The sequence below is a fragment of the Drosophila innubila genome, assembly GCF_004354385.1.
Source record: "Drosophila innubila isolate TH190305 chromosome 3R unlocalized genomic scaffold, UK_Dinn_1.0 2_E_3R, whole genome shotgun sequence".
Lineage (NCBI taxonomy): Eukaryota > Metazoa > Arthropoda > Insecta > Diptera > Drosophilidae > Drosophila > Drosophila innubila.
In genome coordinates this window covers 7,916,047-7,929,478 of record NW_022995380.1, presented here as the reverse complement: position 1 = coordinate 7,929,478, position 13,432 = coordinate 7,916,047, and the positions used below count along the sequence as shown (strand labels likewise).

The window sequence follows — 13,432 nt, the reverse complement described above, 5'->3', positions numbered from 1 at the left end:
CCCAAGGGGCATTGCACAATTGTACAACGAACATGGACTGAAATGGCAGAAGCCGGCACACAGGAAGAAGAACAACTGCAGGTGCAATCGCTCGGAATTCAATCAGGCATTGTAAGCTAGACTGAACAAGTAGCCAAGAACAACCTTAAAGCCATACAAATATCTGGCCAACTAAGTTAAAAGTCTATAAAAATATATTTTATTTATGAATAAATTTTTAAAATAATATTTTATAGAATACTTTAGCATCAATCCATATTCTCGCAAAGTTGCAAATGCAATAAAACATGGTTATCAACAGTCAATTGTTTGGTAACAACTGTTGGCCAATGCAAATAATTGTACACACAAATTGAACAATGAACATAAATGTTAACATAAAAAATATACATGAGCATGGAATTGGAGCATTGTGTATGTTTTATAACTCGCTTAAAATGTTGCTCTTTTATGAACAATTTATTACCTTGAAACATGCTGATTTCGTTGAAAAATCAATTAATTTATATTTAATAAACATACGCATAGTTCGATGTTGTCAATACGAGTTTATATATTCATATATTAAACAATATCGCGAATAGAATTCAAGCGAGTTTAGGTAAATGGTCGACTCATAATTATCCTGTCAGGTTTAAAAATTTTATTCAAATTCATATACCCAAAATGCATACCGAATTTTAAAGCCATGTATTTTAGCTTTGAAGCTGATCCAATGAAACACAAAAAAAAAACTCAGACTTTGCAATGATACCTCTAGTTTTCTTGTAATCCTCCGATGAAGAATGTCAATTTCCTTAAAGTTAAAAAATTGCTTGGAAACGACTCGTTGTTAGTAATTTTACATTTTTACAGGGTACACTATTAAAAAGTTAATTAAAAATATCAAAAATAAGCTGACAATGCAGAAATTTGCACATGATTTATAAAAATTTAAATTTAATCTAAAAGTTAAATAAAACTTTGCATTGGCCTTAGCCAATAAATATTTTTGTTTGGACCTGCCATACCAAAACATATCAATAAATCATGGAAATCAATGATGTCTAAAATTAGCAACCGAAAAAGGAAACAGAACAAAAAAAAAATGAGGGAAACAAATAATAATAAACTGTGCAACCGTAACAAAGCCCAAAACATCATATAGGCCACTAATATATGGCATGAAATGAAAGCAAAAGCTAAATAATACGTAGCTCAAAACAATAATAATAAAACTGGAAAAAAATATACATCGGGCAACGGGAGCTAGAAGCGATAACAACAAGAAGGCAACTTACCCAAAAGGAACAACAACAACCAGAAAAATAACAGCAAATGGCGTGGCCTGCGTTTTCCTCAAACGATAAAACTTTACACTTCATTAGGCATGGAAAATTTCATGCTCCAACAGCTTGACGCTGTGATGACGGCACTAAAGGGTTAAAGCCGATCCCGGTCCATAGCCGTGTTTAATCAGTGAATCAGATGATTCAGTTTCAGTCGATTCACTACGTTCGTTTGTCATTCCACAGTAGACATGCAAAACGAGAAGCAACCTAAAAAATTCGAAGAGATGATCGGAGTTGACTAAAAGATTCCCTGGAAGTTTTATATTGGTTACATGATACTTCGCCTTACTACTGATAAAAGTGACTTGTTCAACATAAAGAGAAAGCAAGAGAGCCTTGAATCTCATATGAGAAGAATTATAACGATCTTAGGTATAGTCAAGTCAATCATTTATTCTTTTAACATTTGCTATAGGGTATAAGTATTTCAACAATTGCAACGAAGAAGAATTGCCCTAAGCCTCATTCCTTTGCTCGGTTTCCTTCTTTCTCGACTTGTTTCTCAAGTGTGTTGTTGTTTGCAAACGTTGTTTGTGCATTTTGCACTTGCAGCCAATTTTCTCTAGCGACAACATCAATAAGAGGATATCAAAAGCAGCAACAAATGGAGCAACAGCAACTCGGTGACATTGTGTTGACATTCAAGACAACATTGCGTATACGCAATGAAGTAACTTATTCGTTTATAAAATTAAATAAAGAATAAAATCGAAATAGAGCACGAAAAAAAATTAAAAACCTATTGCAAAAGAAGAAAAGTTGCACACAGGTTGAAATTTGTCCAATGAGAAAAATACAATTTTATTGCAATTCAATGAAAGGCGTCATTGTACGTGTGCACTATGGTCCGGATGAAGATTTTTTAGGAATAAATTAATAACTCGAGAACGAATAAAGTTTTTTTGATCTAGTTTTTTGCATTGGGCTTATGATATCAATACGCAAATGGCCTAGAAAAGTGGGCGTGGTCCCGCCTTTATTTCGGATTCTGCGATATGTAAAATTTTTGTTTTTCAAGCGATCAGGACCAAACTTACAGGTTAGGCGTGTTACTATTCCCGTAACGTGTTGTCAAAATTTCATCCAAATCGGACAACTATATCATATGGAAATAATAGGAATTATCAGTCGAAAAGTCACTTTTTTTATAAAAACGCTATTTTTTCCAAACTATCTGACCAAACTGATCGTATATAAGTGATATTATGCTACTGACATTCTGACCAACATATATCAAGATCGGAATACTATCATTTATTATATCATATAGTTCAAATTATTAAAATCGGTCGTGAACTGACTTTTTGTATGAAACTAGAAATTTTTATTTTTGTCGATTGCTAAGATTTAACATTTATTCAATACGTAAACACAAGTTTTTGTAATTTTCGCCAATGCGCACAAAAAAATAAGCCAAAAAATCATAGTTTTGGTCATTTTGTCTCATGTGTTCTCGCCACACTTTAAGCGAATACGCATTTTATAACGTGAGGTTAGCTGAAATAAAGTGAAATTGTGAAAAATGCGCAAAAATGCGCAACTTGAGCTTAATAGTACAATTTTAGAATTGATCAAACTTCAAAATGCATATAGCCACATTGCTGACAAGTGCTGACAAAATTAGTTATATCCTATTAAAGATAAAATTTTCTTGAGAAAAATTTTTTTCGAGGCTAGTTTTTAAATTACAGATGGCAACATATAACATTTTGATTTTAAGCAACACAGATGTATAAACACAAAATACAAACCACAATGAATATAATCCATGATAAATTTTGTTAATAAAGCTTTTAAGTACGTGCTGTAAGACAATTCAAATTAACCTTAAAAATTCGCATATGCGTTTCATGTGCTCTTTGTTCAAATCAACTCTGTTCAACAGCTGATTGCTGAACAGTGTTGAGAAATGTTAAAATTTTAGTTATGCAACATTTGAGCTTGATGTGTTTTGAATACATCGCCATAAAAATATCGGTACTTTGAACATGTTTATAAAATGACTTAATTCCTAAAAAATCTTCATCCGGACCATAGTGGTGTGTACGAAAAATAATTGCGCGTAAAGTTTTTTAATTAAAAACTACGCGTGACTTGTGTCAAATGTGCGTGAAAGGCAGAAAGAAAAAAAAACACGAAAATCTGTGAAAAGTGGAAAGACAGCTACAGATTCTGCGAAGCGCTTTGTAATGTTGTTTTTTTTTTTTTTGAACAGTGCCTCGGGCTGGGTACTTAAAAATCATCTGATTTAAGACAACAACGTCTGTTATTATATTATAGCTTATGCTAAAACAAAATGAATACGCAATTTTTAGTGAAAAATGTTGCATAAAATATGGAGTGAAGAGGTTTTAAGTGTGCGCTCTCAGTTTGCTTTACTCAGCTGACAGGCAACTAATCAAGTAAACAAATATCCGCAGACTTTGTTGGAATCCTCTTGTGTTTCTGCCTTGGCAACTGACAACTGCAGGCCAAAGCCAAAGAGCCCATGCATAGAAATTTTGAGCTTTGTGATAGCACAAGGGGCACGCTGCAGCATTATTAATTTTAAACGCCTGCTGTGTGCGGCACACGGACAGCAGGTGGCACGAGACACAGAAGAGACAATACAGACAAGTAAATGAAATATATACACACATATATATATATGTATAGAGAGAGAGAGAATAGATCCCTTTGGATCCAGTACGAGTATTCATTCATAAATTTCGTGTCATAAGTGTGCGAAAATGTTACAAGTATTTGAATTTAATTATGAACTCTGTCCCTGGCGGAGACAATGCGAAGAAAGCGACGGCGGTCACAATGACTGCGATTCGCTAAAGTCGCTGTGATAAATGGCATATTTTGTGGTAAAGTTGGAGAGGAAGCGGGGAAGAGAGAGAGCGAGAGTTGGTAACATAAGTGAGGTCACATGGAAAATACTTTAAGCTGAATTTCTCTTATAACTTTCTCTCTTTCTCGCTCTCATATGCATGCATTTATATATATTTTATATAAAGGTTTTTACTAGCGTATAAAGAGCTTGCCATTACTCAAGCACTCACACACACACACACACACACATGTCTGTGTACACTCACAGAAGTACCTAGAATGAAAAGGGTTACAGCTGAGTGAAGCTGGAGTTGCCCTTTTTACCCACATCCGTTGCAAGTGCGCGTGCTGCGCTCAAAGGAAACGCCTCGGTGCATGCAACAATGTGCAAGTCAAGTTGAACGGCGCAGCGTTGCCCCATCGTGAGGCGACTCCATGCTGACTTTGACTCTGACTCTCAGTCCATATCTAACTGCAACTGTGACTGCAACAACAACATCTGCCAACAGCTTGACTTTACACCTTGATGCAATTTACTGTAAAATTGCAGCCCGTCGTTTATTTTTGCTCAGCTTTCACACAGCTGCCCCAGTGCCCCGTTTTGGGGCGCATTTGATTGGCATAGGCGGCTTTACTTAGCAGCTCCGTTAAGCAAATGTCACGTCACGTAATGCGTAATGTAATGCAAATATGCATTATTGCATTTATCCGAATACATTTATAATCAAATTAAGCTGATTTTCAAATGCACTTTACAAAATCAACGATAAAATTGTGTAGTTTCCAAAATAATTGAGATGTTAGCTTACAATTTAAACATATTTATTCTGCAAAACAATCAGCCCTAAAAAAATTTGGTTTTTTTAATACAAATGTACTTTTAAATAAATTTAAGTAATACAAATTTGTAACAAATCCTTTATTCACATATTAGACCTCATTATGTTAACAGATCATTTTACCACAGTAAACCAAATTAATCGACGTTGTGAAAAGTTCCCTGAAAGCAAATAATATGCCTATAAAGAAAGGAATACAAGAAGTAAGGATATTAAATAGCTTTTAAGTGGTAACAAATGACGTGGGATTGATAAAAGCTATCAAATAACATATGTTAGTGTGTGTACGTAACCTTATTACTACCAGGTAGGTGCACACACATAAACAAATAGAGAAAAGGGACGAAGCAAAAGAGAGAGAGAGAGAGAAAAGATTCATAGATTGGCACACTGGCACAGGTTATGCCATTAAACTGCAATTCCTTTCGATTTGCGCTGCCTTGCTATCCCATTTATATTGTAGCTTCCTATATATATATATATATACATCCCTCTCTCGCTCTCTGTCTATCTGGCTCTTTCTCTGGCTCAAACTCTGGTGTACTCGTATGTGCCCGTGCTTTATGCAATCTTCCAGTCTTATGCCCTTTAATCTGCGTCGTGTACTTGACACAAATGCCGCATAAAAACAACAACAAGCCAAGCTTTATGCATATACAATCTACACACACAAGCACACCGACACACACGCACAGACACTTGCTGCTCTTTGCATAAAAGTGTAGGACAAAGCAAGAGCTAGAGCGAGAGAGTGAAGCTAAAGCATCGCATATGCCATCGGAGTTGGGTTGGGGCATAAATCTAGCGCTGAAATGTATGCAACACATTTATATGTTGCGCATTGAAACAATGCCAGGTAGCGTGCAACTGTGAAAACACTGGCAACAACAGCCAAAAGAAGTGAAGTCAACTGCAGGCCATAGCGACATACAACTGGCAACTTGGCAGCGAGGAAAGTGCAACGTTGCCTTTATTAATTCTAAATCAGGGCACCTGCAAGCCGGAAACGCGAGAGAAGTGAGCAAAGAACGTTGCATACACTTTTTAAGAGCTGGCGATTTTTGTTATAACTCTCAGTGCACACAGCGTACGCAAAACGGAAACAATTCAAATGCAGCGAAGTGTTGCAACTGCCTCCCGCCCTCTTTCCATCTTAGCGTGCCACCCACTCAGCTAGATGAAGTGTCCACTTAAAGGTGCTGACTTATTTTTGTGCTCAAATACTTGTGATATTTGCATTGTGTTCTCAAGTAAAGTTGATTGGCAGGTAATATATATAGCAGGGTTCAATGTGCCATTGAATGCGAGTATAAGTCGGAAACAGTAAGTCCCACTCCCACTTTATCATGTTGCAAGACTCGACACTGCACTGTTTTGCGCTATCACGTACGCAGACCAACAACTGTGCGACAGCTTAAAACAAAATGTATTCATACAAACACTCTGAGCCCTGTGATGGCATTAATGGCGAAAAAAGCAAAATGGTTAGACGTGCCTAGGCCACACAACAGCTGAATAGCATAGTATAGAGTCGGGTCGAGTTGAGAGTAGAGAAGATTAACCAGCCGGTAAGCCACAATTGTAGCATCAGCAACAACTACGACACTGTTTTTGTGTTTGCCTGCAGCCTATGCTGCGTATGAGTAATGTGCGGCTTTCTTATTCGCTTTGTTGCCAGTTTGTTTGTACTCGTAGCTCTCGCCTATAGTCCGACAAGTAGTTTTCAATTAGCTCCACTCACATACGTAAAGTTAAGTTAAGTGCTTTGCGCTCTCTTTCGTTCACTCTACTATATATGTACGTATACCTTTATTCTGCAGTTGTTTTTGTTAGTACTAATGGCATGGGCTTTGACCAAGTTACTTAGCGCAACAAGAAAAATCGCAAAAATGTTGCACAGCTGCGAAGAGAGCGCGAAAGAGGCACAGCCAGAGGCTGGTCAACCAACCAACGACTATCAGACAAAACGTGTTGCGAGGCAACTCAAAGCCATCGACTACACATTTGTTTTCATCGGCAATTGACTAGTGAAAGCTTTTAGCCGGAATTGTGCACGGCAATCACTTCAAATGCAGCAGCAACAGCCGCATCAGCATCAGTGAATCGCGAACATGAGATTTTCACTGTCTCCTAAGCCTCTGCAGCTAAAATCCGTTGCCTTTTTTGCAGCCCCGAAAAGGATACATGAGCTTACCTATGAAACAGGCAGCCGAAAGCTAAAAGTTTCCATAGCATCTCAAAATATTTAGTTACTGCAATTAACGTCAATCAGTCTTTACAAGTTATTCATTTGTGCTTTAACAATATGTTTACTTATAGCACAAATATAAAAAGTCGTAACATCATATTTAAAAATTTTGTTTATAAATCAATTTATAATGTTCAGTTATTTGCAACAATTGCCTAATAAATATATCATCATATAACTAATAATTTACATATGAGAAATGTCTCTAAAAATTGAATTTTCAATCGAAAAAGAATTTATTGAAATAATGTGTTAACATTTGGAATTTTAAATTTCTATTCAAATATAATATTTGAATGTATTCAAGTAAGTAGCATGTTTTACCAACAATATGTATAAATACATATTATAATAAGTATTCAAAAATGTTCAAATAAATAATATGAGAACTATTATTGAAGTGTTTTACGAACGTTAAAAATAAAAGCTATGATTTTTTTATTATTATTAAGTATGGACAGTAAAATACATATATATTATTAATTTTACCATTGATATACATTTGTTGTTTTGCAATATATAACAAGAAAGGGTATTCGACGTTCGTCTTATTAGATATAACGATTTGGCTCACCTGTTTCAGCTGCTCGAATAATTTTCGAATTGCTAAGCAGATTACTTTTAGCGCTTCAGCCGTAACGACTGCGGCAGTTAAATTTTGCATTACTTAAATGTGTTTTACTGCGCTTCTGTTTCACATATGTCAGATACCTGTAAAGGTAGTATATACTTACATATATTAATGTAATGCTGTAAATATGTAATGTGCTGCACTGCTGTTGGTGGCTAACAAATTAAATTCCAGTTAATTCAATCAGCGAAATGGCAAACAAACAAAGTGAAGAGCAATTTTTGTGATTATTTGCACAACGCACATGGACATCAATTGACTCGGACTTCCTTTCTTTTGGGTGATAGTCTTTTATTAATAAAGCCACAGGACTCTGTCCCATCCCAGTCCCAATTCCAATACAAGTAACAGTCTCAATTCCCCAGTCAGTTGCAATCTTTTTTCATAAATTTATAACCAAAAGCCGTAACGAATGGCAGACGTTGCTTTCGTCCTTCGTCCTTGTCGAAGCGGCCAGCCAGTTTGGCAAATGTTTTATTACGTACATAAATTGCAATTAGCCCCATCGCCTGGCGGGATAAATGTGAGCCCAACAGACGGCAAGACGCCCCAGGACACGGGACTTGGACATAGGACACGCATGTGTGCGTCCAGGGGGGATTTAGCCTGGTCAATACAATATGACGAACTGCCTTCGCCCCGTTTGGTGGGTTAACAAAACATCAATTGGCTTATTAATGTTTGCACTGGTTACAAAGACAACAACAACATTGCACAGCATCAGTTCCGTCCTCGTCTCCTCAATTGGCAACGCGTGCGTCCAAGTGGCGCCCCAAGCAGATGGCTGCTATCTTAGACTACGGCTCGGCTCCTTGTCAAAGTCACGCCTGTGTTTAATGGGAAAATATGGCTTTAATGCGCTGCCAAATGTCAAACGTCATTTTTATAATATATGTATACAAATCGCTTCGTTCATCGCGTATTCTAATTGCCATTGGTCCAAAAAGGTTATTACCTCCACGAAGGCGCATGTTTAGCATAAAGAAATATTAAATGTTGCGCCGCTTTTTAGGATCCACCCCAAAAGAAAACTGTGCATAACTCAATTAACTTCTGATGTCGACAATTGACTTGCGTGTTGGCCTTGTTTTTATAAAGTTACTCACTAATTAGCCTTTGTTTAATAGTCCAAAGCAGTTGTAAACCAAATGCCGATGCTACAATAAATTATGCAACTTGATTCAATCATTATAAACATGAATAAATAAAAATAACTTTTTTACCTTTAAAGCTTAAAAAGTCATACAACTTTACGAATGCTTCTTAGAAATAATGCTCAAATTTGAATAATCCTTAACAGTAATTTTCAAAACTCGCTCTGATTTAAACCGGTTTCAACACCAACAGAGGACTAAAACAAAGCCTAGTAAAGCACGGTATATAGGCCGGGCCAAAATTTGCATATCGTCGAATTAGCAGTGCATCACGACATCAAGGCTGGGATTTGTTTTCAAATAAAATGGAAGCTAAAACAAATCTATTGTAAAATAAAGATCCGATGTTTTCACAGACTCGATGCATTTTCAATAAAATTAAACAAATATTAAATGCTCGACTCTCTTACATAAAATCCGTATCGACTGTTATTCTATTTACACTTGCAACAATTTCTCCTCTTTTCATTTTCATCGTATTTAAAATAGAGAAACAATGCAGAGTAAATTCAGCACGACAAACACAAGTTGAATGGCAATTTGATTGATTGACTGTATGTGTGTATATGAGTTTGGGCAGCCATTTAAAGGGGCGTAAAAAAGTATGCAACACTTTTTGCTAGTCTCCATTTCCGTTGTCTTTATGTATGAGTGTTTGTTCATGTGTATGTATTGTGATTTCTTCATGCTGAAGGCAAACGCAATGTAAAAACATTTAAGGTTTCAATTAAGCAAAATCCCAAATGTCCGTAAAATGAAAAAAAAGGAGCCCCAAAGGCATCAACACAATGAACAGAAGAAATAAAAAACTGAGCTGTGTTGGCGGATAAAAAAAAGGCAAGGACCAAGCAGTCGTTAGAAATATTTTGAGTAATCAATTTGGGTCTGCGAAATAATATAAGTATATATATGTATATATGTATATAAACTTAAGGCAGGGCGTCGGTGAAGCCTTTGGCTCTCACTTTAAGCTTCTTGGGGCAGTTGCCGCAGTTTTGAGCCAAAGTAGAAAAAAATTATTGAGCTTACGTGCAACATGACAAACGATGCCTGGTGAGATTTTTATGTGAATATGTGTGTGTTGCTGTGTGTATGTGTGTGGCAACAGGCAAATCCTTCCATCAAATGTCAAAGTTTAGACTGTAACGTCCACTTGAGTTATATTGAGATTTATTGTTGTTTCAAATCGAAAAAAAAGAGCTTAGAAAGGTTTCCTGTCTTAGCCTTAAGCACACGTATCATTAATTATGATCACCGGACACTTTGTGCAGTTTATTTGTTTTTCAATACGCCGTCTGCAATTTATGCGGCAAGTTTCTGTAGGCGTCAGCTCGCCTTTCAATTTCAGTTGCAGCTTTCCTTTGTTTTATGTTTTTTTATAAAGTGCATTCACGAATTGCTACCCGCTGAATGCTGCCTGGCTGCAAGCCAATTGTAACTCCCATCCCGGGAACCCCTTTCTTCGACTTTCTGCACCTAAGAAGAAATTTCTCTAAGAAATCAACAACTTACACTTTCTTTCTTGCTCACCCACTGCAACTGAGGCTGCAAGTTGTTTTGACACTTTTGGCACAACAAAAACTTACAGTAGGTCCAAAATGTAGGCTCATGGTTTCATTCTCATAATACATATCTGCAAAGATAATTTTAAAACTTAACAATTTTACAAGCAACGTAAAAATGCACATTTACAAATTCAGCAAAGGTCTTTCGCGCTTTACAAAATAGTTTGGAGAAATTGATTCGATATCGAAATAGAAATTAGTTTCCGGAACACAAATTGTTTGCAAGCTTTGTGCATGTGTTGAAATGGTCTACTGATTAAGGACCTACACAACTTTCGCTGCGACTTTAATTTTTTCTCAGGCTGATCCATTTTATTTTTCTTTATAGAAACTTGGGACATTTTCCCTTTTCGTTATTTGGCTTTTTATCTTATCGATGTTTTGCGTTGTCCTTTGGCCTGGCCTTCTTGTTTTGTCACAGCCTTCGCTACGAATATTATTTTTTTGCTATCCAATTTTGCTTAACCCAGTTCCAGTTTCAGTTTCAGCTCTGTGCATTTTATTATCTGGATACGAAACGAAACTTTGCAATGTAAATTAAATGCCGATGTCGCCAAACTTTTTGTCCTCCGTGTGACCATAAGCTACAAAAAAAAAAAAAAAAAAACATTACATGTACAAAAGTATATAGAAAATTTTTTATTCTTGCTGTGGAACCAACAACAAATAAATGTGGTTTAAACATGACAAGCCGCTGTGGGCCGCCGGCTCGTTATCACCAAATATTTTTGCACACGAAATGAGCGAATAAATAAACTGCGGACCAAAATGTGAACTCAACTCAGTAGGCCAATCGAAACGAGGACCGAGGGCCGAGGAGAGGAGAGGGAAATACTGTCGGTGTGCAAATAACGTTGCCTACCTTACGGCACACGGCAAATAAGTGAGCGGCTTGGCATTTGGTCGTCTCGTTGGCCGGGGTGGCTGACCGTTTATGGTCGTCACTTTTTTGGCCTCCTGTTTGACAAATAAAACGTGAAATGTCAGAGCGCAAAAAAGAGAGTGACCAATAAAAGCTTAATTAACTGTTTATGGCCATGGCATGTTAACAGTTCCCCAAAAACGTGGCAACAACACACACACACACACACACACATACACACACATACACACACAACACACTCTGCAGTCATTAATTTGCAGTTGAAGAGAGCTTGAGAACTGGAGCAGAGTGAAGTGGAGTGAGAGAGAGTTGACTTCCTAGATTGATTGGGATAAATGCCAAGGGACAAAGACTGAGGTTGCGGCACAAAGGGACAAACAGTATGGCAAAACAAAGATCAACTAAAAACACTTTGCAAACAACTAAATTGAATCAACACTGCAACACTGTCATTGAATAATATTCGACCACAAAATACTCTGCACCCGACGACCTAACAAAATGTACGTAAATATCCCCAAATCAATTTGATTTTAGTTTATCGTCAAACCTTTTCTCTTTACAATACCTCCTTAAATTTCCTATATTTGAATAGTCATACACAACACCGAAATTTTATAAACTTTTTCGAAATAATCTTTTAGATATTTTACATCAAGTGACCAAATTCGCAGTTTTAATTATACGCAATGTCATCCGAGCTCGTGACCCATAAAGAAACCGTCAGTGTGTCCATATCGGCCGACAAAATAAATACAAAGGCAACAATAGATTCTCAAGGCATCGGGGATAGCATTGTGGAAAAGCTTCCAAGTCCATGCAACTCACAGGAGAGTTTCTATGAAATATCTGAGGGATCGTCTCACAACTCATGCGCATCGTTTAAGGCCCTTTGCAGGGCATGGAAAAACCGGGCTGAACATGATTCCAGCTTGAGCTTACAAAACCGCAATGATGGCTTACATTTGAAGGTGGACGATTTGACAAAAAGACTCCATGCGTCTGATAATGCTGATGAATCCAAAGAACTAGCTAAAAGCCTCTCCATGTACGTCATGATGGAGAGTCGTCCTTTGCAGCTCACGGAAAGCAGCGATGAAAATATTCCAAATCGAGCTGGCAAATATTCACAACGATTCTTTTCGCCCGAAGAGATTCGTGAGGCATATACTATCTTCAAACATTGTGATGAGAATAATGATAGCTACTTAGAGCTTGCCCAACTCAAATTGGCCCTGGAGAAACTTTCGGTGCCACAAACTCATCTGGCTGTTAAAGAATTAATTGCCGAAATTGCCGGCGAAAATGTGACAAAGTTGAATTTTTGTCAATTTCTACTTACCTATGCGGCAACTCTTCAAAATCGTGGAGCAAAAGTCAGTCCAAAGAACGGCTCTAATGCGGAGCTATTGGCTTTAGAAGATCCGATAAATGTGTCTAAGGTGGGCGTGAGTGGTGCAAAGCTTTTCTTTGAGGCCAAGATTGCACAAAACTCGGAAAAGGTTACCGAGTTTCCCAAGCCAAATTCGAACGATAGGCAGTCCTATTAAGATAGTATAGAAAATCTAGTGAGCTACAATGGTCTACTTATATATTAATTTAAGCTAATATTCATATTGATGCCGACAAAACCAAATAAAACTTTTATTAATTTGTAACTTTTGTAGCTAGAAAATTTACATTCCATTTAAGCCTTGCTGACCTTGTACTGAGGCGAGTCCCATAAATCACGTTTCAATAAAAGAAAACCAAAATATTTAAGTGTCCAATCAAATGTAATTGCTGCGCCGCCAACGCCATTTTCAGTTGCAAACAAAACAAAACGCAAATTGTGTACACCCACTAAAAACGCGAAACTCCTTCTGCTTACTTTTCGAGCTGCCCCCTTTCATTTTACTTTCCCCAGGGGAAAGGGGGAGCTGCTAAAGCGAAATGTTTGCCACACACGCCAAGTGCCAATTGCC

At 37.1% G+C, this 13,432-nt stretch overlaps 1 protein-coding gene across 1 annotated transcript; it reads left to right on the top strand.

The window, feature by feature from the left end:
• Positions 1 to 12,081: 12,081 nt before the first annotated feature.
• Positions 12,082 to 13,229, top strand: LOC117790701. The gene has a single exon (XM_034630230.1). It carries the CDS (start codon positions 12,158 to 12,160, stop codon positions 13,016 to 13,018), a length of 861 nt encoding a protein of 286 aa, XP_034486121.1. The 5' UTR covers positions 12,082 to 12,157; the 3' UTR covers positions 13,019 to 13,229.
• Positions 13,230 to 13,432: the final 203 nt, after the last annotated feature.